Below are 13680 nucleotides of genomic sequence, written 5' to 3'. Positions count from 1 at the left end.
GAAATGGCTGTGTTGGAAAATCTAGCCAGTCTGAAAATAACAATTTAAAGTGTCTTAAATCATGTTTCTTCCCCAGTCAGATGCTTGGTTTGAACTCCAGCAGACTATCTGGACTGTTTCTACATGCCTTAATCGGTGTGATTGGCTAGTTAGATATTTAGAACAGGTGTACCTAACAAAGTGGCTGGTGAATACCTTAATTTTGTATATGTTACTCAAACAAATTAGAGAATGAAAGCATATGAGACAACTTTAACTATTTCTTAAATAGAAGTTACATTTTTCATTTTATAGCGTTCTTGTTTTTAAGCTGATCGGGTGTTTTGGATGCAAAAACGACACAGAAAAAAGAAACTTTGGCAGCGTACGGTATTCAATGCTCTTTGGGTAAATAACATTTTTATTATTAAAGGTCTGATTCAAAGTACACAGCATTTTTAATATATTGTTTTCCTAAGTAAATACGGCCTCATTTGATACTGTTACTCATTCATATTTGTAATCACACCGCTGGCAAAAAAGTAAAGGCTTCCTGTTCTGTGCCACGGCAAAGGTAGTGCGGTTGTATATACTGTGAGTTTCGTTTGATAGCCTATATTATAAAAGAGTGCTTTACAAAACAGCCAGGATACATGATTTTTCATTACAGTCCAAAGTCAACTGAGTCAGTCATTCCAGATGATCCTGGATTCAAAATGTCCAACAGATTTGTTGTTCTACACGTGGAACTTGTCCATATTGTGTTAGATATTGTAACAGACGCTGAAACACGCTGGTGTGCTCATGCATGTGATCAACATCTGAAACTCTTTAAAGCTTAAGAAATGTTTCTGTTCCACCTGAGGCAACATGCCCATGTGTAAAGTGATGCTTATACCATGAGAACAATAAAAACCACAAAGATGAAGAGAAGGTTTGACAGCATCTGATTCCCTGAAAAGACTGAAGTGTGTGTGTGTCTGTGTGTGTGCATGTGTGTGTGTGTGCACGTGTTTGACATCTCACTTTCCACTGAATATAAAGAGGTTATGACTGAGAATTTCCATTTTACAATCAGTCCCTGGCACGGTGCAGCAATGCTCCAGACAAACAGATGATACTGGTTGACAATTTGTAAAAGTGAAGTAAAACAAAGTGTGCTGTTGGTAAATGTAGACTGAAGAAAAGTCAGTGGTAGGTAGGGCATTGGTTAGTCTTGGTGCAGCAGGTTTTGCTAGCTGACTGGCAAACCCTCGCTGGTCCTCTTGTCTCGGATGGAGCGGAGCATGTCCGACACCAACTCCTCAAGCCCGAAGGCTGGCGCCCAGCCCCAGTCTCTCCTGGCATTGGTGTCATCAAATCTTACAGGCCAGCTGTCTGCTGCAAAAACCAGCAAGGACAATTTAGTTTTATATTGGTTTATTATCAGTCCAACCAGTGGTTTAAAAACAAAAAGATACCATACCAATGGTCTGGCGGACAGTGTCAGGATTGTAGGTGACCTTGAGGTGAGGGAGATGCTTGCGGATTTCTTGGGCCACCTCTTCAGGGGTGAAGCTCATGGCAGCTATGTTGTAGGTGCGCAGTGACAGCTGGCACTCTGGAGCCTGCATGAACTCTACCGTGGCACGGTGGCAGTCAGAGATATGCATCATGGGAAGACGGGTGTCGGGTCGCAGGTAGCACTCATGGTGACCTGTGCTGAGAGCATCATGGAAGATCTGAACAGCGTAGTCTGCGAAGACAGAGGTCCGGAGCACTTAGTCTATGACATCCAATGGATTGGAGTACATTTGCACAACACACACAGGTAATACCTGTAGTTCCACCACCAGGAGGTGTGTTAACTGATATCACTCCAGGGTAACGCAGGCAGCGGAAGTCCAAGCCGTATTTATGATGGAGATACTAAAGAAAGAGAAGCTGATTGAAAATGAAATGGAGTCACAGGCGTCTCTGTAAGCACGTGTACAAAAAACATTTTACCTCCCCCATCAGTTCACCATGCACTTTAGACACGCCGTAGATGGTTCGAGGTCTTTGAACACAGAGGTCAGGGGCCGGGTCACGTGGAGAAGAGGGACCAAATGCCCCAATAGTGCTGGGGACAAAGAGGCGCAAACAGTTCTCTAAGGCCAAGTCCAGCACATTATGTAGGCCTGGATGGGCAGAAAAGAAGAGAGCACGAGTTCAACCCTGATTGTTCCTTAAAACCTGGTTATGTGTAAAGGATGTGCATGTTCAAGCAGACCTGTGATGTTGATCTTTCGTGCCAAAGCCACATTAGCCTCACCCACAGCACTAAGCAGAGCGCTGTAGTGGACCAGCCAAGTGACGCGATTGTTTACAATAAGTTCTCGGAGGTGTTTGTAGTCCAAAACATCAGCGTATACAAACGGGCCTAAAAAACAACAGTGATGCCAGAAAAAAAGTAAAGTAATCGGTAACTTTTAAAGTAATATGCATACTTGAATTAGATTTTACATACCATTGGCGTAAACGTGAGGTGGAGGCTTCTTGATGTCTGACAGGATTACATTGTCCCTTCCATACTGTTTTCTAGACATTAACAAAAGTATGATGATATTTAAACTTCAAACCTTTTAGCAAGTTTCAAGAACTCAGGAATTTCTACAATCTCACCTCAGCATCTGTGCAAGTCCCACACCTAACTGCCCAAGCCCACCTGCAGACAAAGGCAGGCGTTAGCTTTCTACCTGTGCACACAGATAATCTGTATTTGTGGAAGACTGGTAAATCGATAAAAGTAAAATCCATGTTGTTGGTTTTCACTTTCAGATGAATAAAGCTTTTTGTTTGTTGATCCTAGGACAAAAAGTGACAGCAGGCTATTATTCTCCCCACAGTCACCCATTGGCCCTTTTATTTCACTAGCACTGTCTGTACACACTCTATTGTGATGAATCAAAATGGGCTCCCGCTGTTGGAGCAAAGTGAACACAACTCAAAAAACCCTGCAGCACATGTTTGTAGCATTTCACACTGATACTCCAGTAAAACGAATTCTTCATTATCATATTTCTACACTTGATTTGATCTGAAACTGGGGCTCTGCTTGGAAACGATCCGACTCATTCTCTCTCACAACAATTCAGAACAGAGGCAGCGCAGTGAAAGTGGTAGAAAACAATGGCAGCTTCCCAGGCTCAGTGTTTGGGCAACTGTGGAAAAGTCCTTTCCTGAATACATCGACGTCACACACAAGCAACTATTGTGCGTTAATGATGGATGGAAATTTGCATCACCTGTGATGAGCACGCGCACGTTTTCCTGAGGAGATGGGGGGCTGGTGTCCTGGCTGTTCCACCTGCTCATCTCCCTGGAGGTGGAACTGAAGCTGCGGCCGGGCCAGCTCCGCGACCTGCTGAGACAGCCTCGGCAAAACAGGCCCAGCACCGCCGCAGAGGGCACACAGACCCGCACACCCGGTTTCATGTCCAGGAGCAGTCCTTGACAAAGTTACACCAAACTTAAGCAGAGCAAATATATTACACCAAACCCTTTAAAATCTCTTGAATGACACCTGGACACAAACAAGATGTTTCGAAATGTTTTAAAAAAGGGGGAAATGTATTACCTGTGTCCTTATGATTTAGAAAAAGAATCCCAGGCAGATGATTCTTGTTCCACAAGCAGCAGATGTAACAGTGAATTCACAACTAGTCCACTAAACTAATCTATAAAATAAGAGCTGATAAGACAGCATTTAGGGGTGAGAATCAAAAAGATTACCAGCCCATTGGTCACCGTTTCAGTTCACCCAGTCAAGCTGGATAAATAAGCAGGTGCGTTAAGTCATGCTGGGCTATGTGGTTCTTCTCCACTTTGTGTAATCACCAGGGCTTGTGGCTCCTGACTGAGCAGGACTACAGTCTCCAGCGTGCAAAGCAACGTGTGTGCAAACATGCTGACTTGCTGTGCACAGGGATTTGCATTGTGAAGAGTGTTTAGCTGAGCTTAACAGGACTGGGAGGTGTGTCTGTTATACAGCTGACTTCTATTCATAATATTTATGAGTGAATACATATCATGAAATCATTATCCCTTTGCAATTATGCTAAACACTGGAAAAATAACAAAGCTTTGGCAAGTTTTGTCCTCTGTATTTAACAGCTCCAGAGTTCTGAAGGAATCACTTAGACATGTTGGTGAAATATGCCTGTTCATAGTGATGCATGGGGAGCTGTAAAGGTACTCCTGCTTCAGTCTAGTAAATGTAAATCTATAGTCATAAGGCAGTCAGGCTATCTTAGCATACAGGTTAGAAAAGAGAAATCAGAGTAACATCAATCATTATTTAACACAATATGGGATAAATATATATGAAAATGCTAGACCGAAACACAAGCCTAGTGTATTAAAATCACACAAGCACCACATTTTTTGTAAGAAAACTTTTATGCAAGTGTAAAAAATACTGTACATTAAAACACATTAGGCATTGCATATTGTTAACATTCATCAGGTTCATCTTCTCTAATTCACACAAGGTAGGATCACAAAGTTCTGCAACTCTGTCAATAAAAAGCACCTAATTTAAATTTAGCTGATCTTTCTCTCAAGTTTGTGTCACCTCCGGACCGCTGCGGTTTTAAGATCCTGTCTAAATATAAAACATCGAGGACGCCAGCCATTTCTGTTTGTTCTGCTAAACTGGTCTGAGTCTGACTGAGGTAGGAGGGACACTTCATATACTCTATACTGTTACGTCTTTACTGCCGTTTTGAAGGCAAGTCTTCACACGTCTTCAAAAAGACTAAGATTTTCCACTGCGGTAAACAGAGCTGAGTGGTTGGACAGCTTCACTGTTGGTGATTTTTCCTTCTTTGAAAAACATTTTAGTTACAATTCAGTGTGCCATTTTCCTGCTTAACATCTCTAACAATGGGTATCCACAGCTTTGTGAAACAGGTGAATTTAGACATGTATCCAAAATCTAACGGTTTTGTCCAAGTCAGTCTAATCCTCATCGAATTCTTCTGCCCCCTGCACATTTCTGAATGTGATGCGTGTTGGAACACATCTAAAATCGTGAGCCTACAACTTGAATATCATTCTAAGGGAGGAACATGAAGATCGTCTTGCCTTTTCAACGCACTCACACTCCTCACCTGACTGGAACACTGTGGAGTCTGCTGTTTGGTCTGGTACACTGTCCTCTTCACAGGTAAGTATCTTTAATAAAAGCTGGATCATACTGGCATAGACGTTTTTAAATCCATGGTGTGCAATAAGAATGGGACTTCCAGGTTCAGAGTGATCTACAAGTTTCAGCCAGGGCGAAAACAGTCCAGAAGTGCCCAGCGGGCAACCTTGAAGGCGACAGGTCAAATCAAAATCAGGTATTTTGTTTTAACTCCTTGGAACCATGTGATCCCACCTCATTCACACGAACGAGGCATCAGCTGCGTGCTAACTTCCCCCACTCAATGACCATGTTCCTGATTTCCTCCTGAGCCTCTTCAAGGTGACGAACCTGCTGGGTCCACCTCAAAAAATAGCCTGAGGGTTAGACAGCGGGGCAGAGTGAGCACCAACACTTAAACTAAACTAAAGCGGTAACAACATAAGCTCAGAACAGCAACACTGCAATTACATTAAAGGCTAAAAAAGATGAGGTCTGAAAACAAGTGCAGGGCAAAGCTCACCTTTCCAGAGCTGCAGGGACTGAGGATGAACTGAGGGCCAGATTGCTAGCTCAGTGCGTTCATACAGGGGGTTAGAGTAGTAATCCCTCTCCGTGGGCCTTAGCAGAGCCCGGAACAAGCAGTGAGTCCTTTCCTTTACTTCCAAGGCACACCTGATTGAAGGGCAAACAAAGTGTGAATCTTAGTTTGAAATGAAGACACTCGGCAGCAATCTTTAAATATGTAGAAAAAACTGACCTTTCCTGATCACTGTTACACAGAAAGGTGCCATAATCCGAGGCATAAACTTCAGTCGCCAGTCGCAGGAGCAGCGCCTCAGAGAAGCCCAGAGCCAAGGGGAACTGCCGCCAAAGCTGCCACACGCAGTCCAGCAGCAGCAGGAACACCGGAGACTCCTGCTGGAGACGAGCATGGGAGTAAGCTGAGTGAGCGCATCGCTGCTGGAACGGGTGTCCTGCCTGCAAACACACAAACACGTGTCAGCTTTTAGGATCTAATTTTGTGGCAACAGATAGGCTCAGTCCTGTAGTCGCTGGGTGTGCTTCTATTTTTAAAAGCTCACCGCTTGTTTGGAAACTCGTGTCAGAAGTAGACAGAGATCCCCGATGTTACAATGCATTTCTTTGGATTCTCGACAACATTTATGGGAGCAAATCAAGAAAAAAAGACATTTAAAATTCTTTGTAATCCTCCCCGACTTAAAACCTGGCACGCGCCTGTATCCACTCTCTCTCCAGCAGTCCCAAGAAGCCCTCCACTGTGCGGCAGCATGGATCCATGATGAGCTGAGCCAGAGTGCTGATGAGCAAAGAGCAGTCTGTCCCTTCAGAGCCGTGAACAAGAACAGAATGGCCATCCCTGGAAGAAACAACACTCATTAACATGTACAAGAAAAACAAACCTGTGTGTAAGGAAGACAGTTATGGCCTTCTTTCTGTTTCTTCAAGATTTAAAACAAGTGGTTGTTGACTTGCCCTCACTTCCTTGTGTCTACATTCAATTCAATTCAATTTTACTTATAGAGCGCCAAATCAAAACAACAGTCACCTCAAGGCGCTTTGTACTGTAAGGTAGACCCTACAATAATACATACAGAGAAAAGCCAAACAATCACATGACCCCGTATGAGCAAGCACTTTGGCGACAGTGGGAAGGAAAAACTCCCTTTTAACAGGAAGAAACCTCCAACAGAACCAGGCTGAGGGAGGGGCGGGGCCATCTGCTGTGATTGGTTGAGGAGAGAGAAGAAAAACAGGATAAAGACATAATGTGGAAGAGAGAAAGAGATTAATAACAAGTATTATTCAGTGCAGAGAGGTCTATTAACACAGTGAGTGAAGAAGAAAAGCCCAGTGCATCATGGGAATCCCCCAGCAGCTTACACTTATTGCAGCATAACTAAGGGAGGATTCAGGGTCACCTGATCCAGCCCTAACTATATGCTTTAGCAAAAAGGAAAGTTTAAAGACTAAGCTTAGAGTTAGAGCAGTCAAGGCAGATAGCTGCCTGTCCCTGATCCTGATTATGTCCGAGCTCTGTTCCTGTTAAAAGTAATTTCTTCCTCCCCACTGTCACAAAGTGCTGATCCTCGGTGGGTTTTCTCTCTAATATTATAGAGTCTTTACAATAAAAAGCACATTGAGATGGGAGTTGCTGTAAATTGGTACTTTCCAGATAAAATTGAATTAGTCACAAGATATTACCATAAAGTTTTCCAAGTCATAAGAGTGTGGGTGTTATTCATACCTCTCCACACACTCCACCAGCAGGCCGGCAGTAGAAAGAGCATTTTGGACGTGCGACAGCCACTTTGAATTCTCCAGCTTACTGAGCCAGCGGTCCATGTTGTTGGACTCATCACCACAAGCCTCCACCAGTTTAATTAGGCTCTCCTGGAGAGCTTTACCCCTGCACACATATGAGGCAGTGTGTAGCGAAGCAAGTTTGACAAATCAGTATTATCAGACAGTCAGCAAACACACCTTTCCATCTGTCTGTGAAATCTCTTCCAGCGGTCGTAGAACGATTTAGACTCAAACCCTCCACCTGTCATCCTGGCCTGTTGAGCCTGCTGCATGGAGCGAGTGTCAATTATGTAGCCTTTGTCCGAACCCTCAATCACAGCCTGGAGGAGCAGCTCATCTTCCTTGCAGCGCTTCCTATTGGCTCCTAGCAGCGGCTGACTGCTGCGCATGATGACCTACAACATTTTTCATCCTGTTAACAATGTTCAGTCAAATGTGTAGCCTTAACCATAACAGTTTTTTAAATTTGGGACTTTAAATTCTTTTATTTTCGTGTGATTGCTTTGATTTTGGCTCTCTTGTATTTTGTATCATTATCGAATGAGTTTCTCTATGGCTTCCTGGTTTCAAGTGTTGCAGTTTTCTGACAGTTTTCTTCTGTTCACTGGTTTTATGAATGTTAGTTTCACTCTCTTTCCTCTGAGTACTGGTCTATCCTCCTGTGTCAAGCTCACCATGTTCAGCAAATCAGTTCTTTTATTTTGGTAGTCAGTTATATTTTATCCTGTGTCTTGATTCTCTTCACCCGTGTCTTGTCCTCAGCCGTTCCCACTTCCTTCGACTATATATTGTCCCCCTGTCTCTCCTGTGTTAGTCGTTGGATTGTTTGTTTCCTCGGATGTTTTCTGTTCATGTTTGGACTTTTTGGACATTTTATATTGCTTTTAGCCATTCTGCCACAAACCGTGACACTAAAAGTGAACACTAAATCACCTCACCATGCCGTTCTTCTTGTGGTAGTAGCAGAGAACAGGGAAACGTCCTCCCTGTCTGAATTTGGCTGCTTTTTTCAGTGTGTCGTCGTCTATGCTTTTTGGGACGATGACTGCCGGAGGGTAGGAGGGACAAACCGAGTAATCTCTGTTCACGGTGCTCAGTCTCCACTTCTCATACTGAAAAAAAGTGAGAGAGAAGGCGATAAAGGAAAATGTGAGCTTTAGTATCAAGTAACCTGTTATTATTCATGCTAACCTCCCGGTTGCTAAAGTCACAGGGGACTTTGAGCTGAGCTGGACTGGGAGTAGTCCAGTTCATAGGTGAGGAAAGTCTCATTATTTTTATTTTGCATAAAGCGTGTGCTTATGCTCCAAGCTAATCCTTAGTGGATCTTTAATTAATAACAACTGCCCTATTATGGCTTATTTGATTTCTTAGTAAGAGATTAAGAAAAATAAAAGACCATGACTACTGCTGGACAGACTGTTTTCCAGTTGATGAACTCAGGGATGATTTTAGGGAGATCTGAACCTTTCTTCATGTCCAGACTGCAGGATCACTCCTGTGTGGCCTCTTTTAGGGACATGTTTTCTCAGTAGTACCCACACCTGATTAGGTGCAGTCCTGAAAACCCAAATTGTGGAACTTGATTCTAATCGGTTAACCTCATGAATAGGTACCATTTCCTCAATATAACAAATAAAAATGTACTCTAACCAGCTGGTTACTTAAGCATAAGTACTGTAAACAGTAGCTCGGCTCTCTCCCAAGTAAAGAAAGCTCCTTTTCAAAGACCTCTACTGAATATCTGCTTTCCTTAATGTGCACAAAACCTAACGTGGGGCATGTCTCTTTTTAAGTCTTTTTAAGTCTTTTTGGCACTGTGAGGTTGGTGACCAGAGGAGCCTGCCTATAAAAACAGGTAAAATCAAAAAAAGACAGCATAGTAATCAGTGAGCTTCAGAAATGTTGCTTCTGAAGCTCACTGATTCTTACCCTTGCAGGGCGCCAGATCAGCTGTTTACAGCTACTTCTAATGTTTTTGTAAACTAAGCTAAACTAAAGTCCTTCTGGAAGCCACTCAGCAACTATCCTAAAACATCCCTGCACTCTTATTTGAAACATCACAATGACATAAATCCATAGAAACCGTGCATCAAATCACCGGTCTGCGCCAAAGTAAGGTGTCACGCTTCTTTCACCATCATTGCTGTTGAAGAATTCTCCTATAATGTATCAGGCTAAGTTAAATCACTATAGCTCTGTTTGCCTTACCGCTATAACAACTTTCTCACTTTTCTTAATTTTATCAAAGAAACTTAATCATCAAGTTCCCTAAATTGTAAAAGGTATTCTTAAAAACTCTGTAAGAATGGTTGAAGCTCGTAGTTTATAACTAGACAGAACAGCTCAGCTCCTGTCGTGATGGAAAGAGTCGGTGGGAGAGAAATAATTGGGACTTGCAAATTCCAGCCACTTTATCATGGGTGAAAAACACTACTCAGGCTGGTCTGGTTAAAAGCACAGATATCCTACATGTTCTGGGAATTTTGTGTCTGTAAAACACATGCAAAAATGCTGCCCTCAGCTGCGACCCTTCACCATAGCAACATGCCATTCCCACGGGAAGACGTTGGTGTGTTATACATGAATTCAAGCTGTGTGCAACACATTCTGAAGTTAAGGGGAAAACAAATGAAAGCTAAGCAAGAAGGATATCCTGAATCCCGACCCCTACACTTCCCTGGCATTTTCCTGTCATGTGGTTGTAGGGACATTATTGGAAAATGTTACCTGAAAAATGTCTGTGTCTACAAGTATTAAATTATCTACAGCAGAAAACAAGCATACAGAGTTTTATATGTTGCTTACAAGTTCCTTCATCTGACTGTAGTGCATTTCAGGAGATGAGAGACCCCACTGCTCCGGCAGGCTGAGATCAACAGGTCGGTAAAAGAAAGGGTACATTGCGGACACGCAGTCCAGACAGGACAGTGTCTGCAGAAAGTTAAAGAGAGATTACCGATACATGCAAAGAAGTGAAAAACATATGCAGAAAAATAGCAGGCTACTCTAAGACCAACAGTTATTTTCTTGTGCCTGTGTGTTTCAGGTTGCATTAGTTGTGTACCTCGATAGAGTGTGCAATGTTGAGACACTGTTCCATGCCTGGGATGTCAAGCTGGAGCACACGCAGATCTTTACACTTCATCGTAATTGTTCCAGATGAACCAGACATCCTACACACACACACACACACACACACACACACACACACACACACACACACACACACACACACACACACACAAACACAAATATATGATTCTTATACAAAAGAAAACATGCACCCCCTCTAAGAGCCCCATTTATTGCCTATGGCGGTGCATGAGGCTCGACTTGCAGCAGAAAAAGTGGGCAAAACGAGTCAGGTAGGTTGTGTGTGTGTGTGTGTGTGGGGGGGGGGGGGGGGGGGGGGTGGCAATACCTAACAAAAGGTTTCAGAGAGCTACGAAGAAAAAAAGCTGTTAGTTGCAAGCAGTACACAGCTCTGAGCATGTGGAGGGTGGCAAACGGAAAAAACGTTGCATTAATCTTGTTGGGAAATGTTACTTCTTCAGAATTGCATCAAGAGCAGCACACAGCATGACATGGCAACACAGAGGATGTCCAACCTTTCACTGTGGCTTGCATTAGAGAAGAAGCCGGAATAGCCCGTAAGGTTTTCCACACTGGTTAAAAAAGATTTGAGGAAGGAATGAGAGATCAGAGGAATTACCGGCAAGTTCACACCGTTTCGTGTTGATTAGTGTGATTACTGGTTTGATCATGCGAGTTATAATCATAATAAATAAGTTCTAAGAATCACAAGTCCACCATCAAATATTTAATCATCAATTTAATCAATTAAAAAATAATTGAGATAGAGAAAAGTGCGACATTGTTCTTGCAGGATACTCGTTACTTTTCTTATAAGACACGTTTTTGATCTGGTTCCTTATCACCTTTCTGATCTCAATCCTCCCTCACCTTTTCTCAATGGCATCGATGTTCCTAAGGAGCAATAAAACCTGCCGGGAGTCACTCTCCTCCCTGTCCGAGAAGAGCAGGTGGTGGCCGGTGATGCACAGGGTTCCTCTGCTCGGGGGTTGCAGCGGCTGTCGGAGCACAACATCCTCCACATTGGCCGTCTTGATGTGCTCAGCAAACTCCATCAGCTCCCCTTCAAACACCCAAAGTCCGTCTGCAGAACTTTGTTTCTGTACTTTCTAAACTACAGAAGTGGCCGAGCACCTCAATCACGTCCTCGCCTCTCTTGTAAGAAAACGAAAGCGGGCTTCCTCCTCTGCACGCACAGCTGGTTGGGCAGCGTTGCAGCCGCGCTCTGTTTGATTGGCGATAAGAAGTCTATAAATAGAAGAAGCTTCATATTTTCCTGAACATTGTCGTCCTCTTATGTGGCTACACCTCTGCACACACAGCTGGCTAAGCTTAACTGCCGTGGGAGTGGAAAATGTGCTGCTTTAGGCGACAAAAGGCGGAAGTCTACGTTTCCTGAGACAGTGAGTGAGAAGTGACACTTATCACAACTTGTGCGCACTGCAGAGGGGGGGGGGGGGGGGGGAAGAGAGCCACTGTGAAGTACCTGTAGTATATTAGGTTGTCACTAGATGGCGCCATACTCAAGCACAAAAAAATCGTCAATCACAACTCATCTGCCAAGTTGGCTTTTGCTGTGTGTAACTATTGAAATCTGTCAGCTACAAAATATTGACACAGTATCACTTTGCTGGTATTACGATGCATTACAGTGTGAACAAGTGTAGCTGGTACTGAACCTACAACTTTCAGCTTTGACTAGTTTCATTATATTTTGCAATTTGAGATGTTTTGCATTAAATAAAGTCACCTGTAAAATATATAAATAAGTATCTAGCCTTATTGTAAAGAGTAAACGTAACGTCATAGAGTACAGTGTATCAGCGCACCCACGTGTGGGCTATTGAACCAAGTGGAAAATATGATGCTTTGTCCTATCCCATCCATCCATTTAAACACACATTTTGCCCCAGGGAATATAATTCATGCAGCATAAACCACAATAATAAAAACAGGAACACTGATGCAAGAAAACACACCACAAACAAGTTTTAAAATGAAAGAAAAAAGTGACCAACATAGGCCTAAAATAACTAGTTTAGATATGCATCCAGTAAGTTTTATATGCAGTCATGGTGGGTTCCACCTCCATGATTCAGAAGCTTGTAGAAGTACCTCTGGCAGTTTTCTGTTTGACTTTATCGATGTGTCACATCATTGTGGAAGAGTTTTAGCCCCGCTCGTCTTTACAGCGTTGCTTCAGCTCATTGAGGTTTGCAGGAATTCATTCATGCTCAGCTCTTTTCAGTCAGGTTGAGTTTTGTACTTTGACTGGATCATTGCAGCACATTAATTCTTTTGCTTTTTTTTTTTTTTTTTTTGGCCAATTTTTATCTGTTGGACAGATGTCTCCACATTTCATTCTGCATTGGTATACAGAGGAGCTCACGGTTGACTCAGTGACTGCTAGGTGCCCAAATCAGCACACTTCCACCACCATGCTCACAGTTGGTATAATTGGTTTGGGCTGATAAGTTATGTTTGGGTGTCTCCAAACATGGTGCTGTGCGTTATGGACAAACAAATGGATGTTGTTCCAGAAGTCTTATGGACTGTTCATTTGCAACTTTGCCAACCTAAGCTGTGCTGCCATGTTATTTTTAGAGAGGAGGCTTTCTCCTGGCAACCCTTCCAAAGAAGCCAACGTGTTCTGTCTTTTTCTAATTTTATTGTCATGAACTTTAACCTTTAACATGCTAACTGGGGCCTGTAGAGTCTGAGATGGAGCTCCTGGGTTTTTGCAGTTTTTCTGAGCATTGCTCAGTCTGACCTTGAGGGGAATTTGTTGGGAAATTGCACAGTAAGCCTGTAGGCTACTTACTGTTTTACATAGCTGAACAGAAAACTTGGTTTTTCACCTGACTGTGTGTAAGTATGTAAGTATGTATAGATTTTTCTCATACATCCAGGCGCAGGTTTGTTGTACTTTACTTGATTATTTCCATTTTCATACTGCAGATGGAAATTTAATCTGTACTTCAGTGCACGCAGTTAATTGACCCACTTTTAGATCAAAACTACCCCAGAATGCAAAGCAAGGCAAGCAGAAAGAGAAAAGCGATTCCTGCACATCAACCTGATGTCCAGGAAATACATGCATACATCTGTATTCGTTTCTTCTTTTGGCAGTT

The 13680-nt window shown here is 42.9% G+C and overlaps 2 protein-coding genes across 3 annotated transcripts; both read right to left on the bottom strand.

Annotated features, from left to right (window-relative positions):
- Positions 1-386: 386 nt before the first annotated feature.
- Positions 387-3842, bottom strand: tdh2 (L-threonine dehydrogenase 2). Its single transcript, XM_085391927.1, has 9 exons — positions 3578-3842; positions 3246-3449; positions 2623-2665; positions 2468-2538; positions 2231-2380; positions 1966-2138; positions 1797-1887; positions 1445-1714; positions 387-1359 (listed from the first exon to the last, which is right to left on the bottom strand). Exons 2-9 carry the CDS (start codon positions 3433-3435, stop codon positions 1214-1216), a joined length of 1134 nt encoding a protein of 377 aa, XP_085248053.1. The 5' UTR covers positions 3436-3449; positions 3578-3842; the 3' UTR covers positions 387-1213.
- Positions 3843-3996: 154 nt separating this feature from the next.
- On the bottom strand, positions 3997-11938 carry LOC146646383 (myotubularin-related protein 9). Of its 2 annotated transcripts, XM_085391924.1 has the most exons (11): positions 11420-11938; positions 11065-11121; positions 10521-10629; positions 10262-10387; positions 8392-8565; positions 7631-7848; positions 7395-7556; positions 6361-6506; positions 5886-6102; positions 5649-5800; positions 3997-5502 (listed from the first exon to the last, which is right to left on the bottom strand). In XM_085391924.1, exons 1-11 carry the CDS (start codon positions 11602-11604, stop codon positions 5402-5404), a joined length of 1647 nt encoding a protein of 548 aa, XP_085248050.1. In that variant the 5' UTR covers positions 11605-11938; the 3' UTR covers positions 3997-5401. The 2 variants fall into 2 exon arrangements, with proteins under 2 accessions (XP_085248050.1, XP_085248051.1); XM_085391925.1 differs by lacking the exon at positions 11065-11121 and having other exon boundaries at positions 3999-5502.
- Between the last annotated feature and the right edge of the window lie 1742 nt (positions 11939-13680).

The sequence above is a fragment of the Rhamphochromis longiceps genome, linkage group LG19 (genome assembly GCF_057381845.1).
Source record: "Rhamphochromis longiceps isolate RC_006_pf linkage group LG19, R_longiceps_female_GT1.1, whole genome shotgun sequence".
In the NCBI taxonomy this organism is placed as follows: domain Eukaryota; kingdom Metazoa; phylum Chordata; class Actinopteri; order Cichliformes; family Cichlidae; genus Rhamphochromis; species Rhamphochromis longiceps.
Note: the sequence above shows the minus strand (reverse complement) of the source record. Positions and strands in the feature narration are given on the sequence as shown.

What these genes read in the sequence shown, in the direction of transcription:
- tdh2 (XM_085391927.1), bottom strand. Translation starts at nt 3,435, where the DNA reads ATGAAACCGGGTGTGCGGGTCTGTGTGCCCTCTGCGGCGGTGCTGGGC. An exon ending in ACGAAAGATCAACATCACAG is followed by an intron (nt 2,139 to 2,230) that starts GTCTGCTTGAAC and finishes CTGCCCATCCAG; the next exon opens with GCCTACATAATGTGCTGGAC. An exon ending in TCCTGGTGGTGGAACTACAG is followed by an intron (nt 1,715 to 1,796) that starts GTATTACCTGTG and finishes CTGTCTTCGCAG; the next exon opens with ACTACGCTGTTCAGATCTTC.
- LOC146646383 (XM_085391924.1), bottom strand. Translation starts at nt 11,604, where the DNA reads ATGGAGTTTGCTGAGCACATCAAGACGGCCAATGTGGAGGATGTTGTG. An exon ending in ACAGTCAGATGAAGGAACTT is followed by an intron (nt 8,566 to 10,261) that starts GTAAGCAACATA and finishes ACTTTTTTTCAG; the next exon opens with TATGAGAAGTGGAGACTGAG. An exon ending in TTTCACAGACAGATGGAAAG is followed by an intron (nt 7,557 to 7,630) that starts GTGTGTTTGCTG and finishes ATATGTGTGCAG; the next exon opens with GGGTAAAGCTCTCCAGGAGA.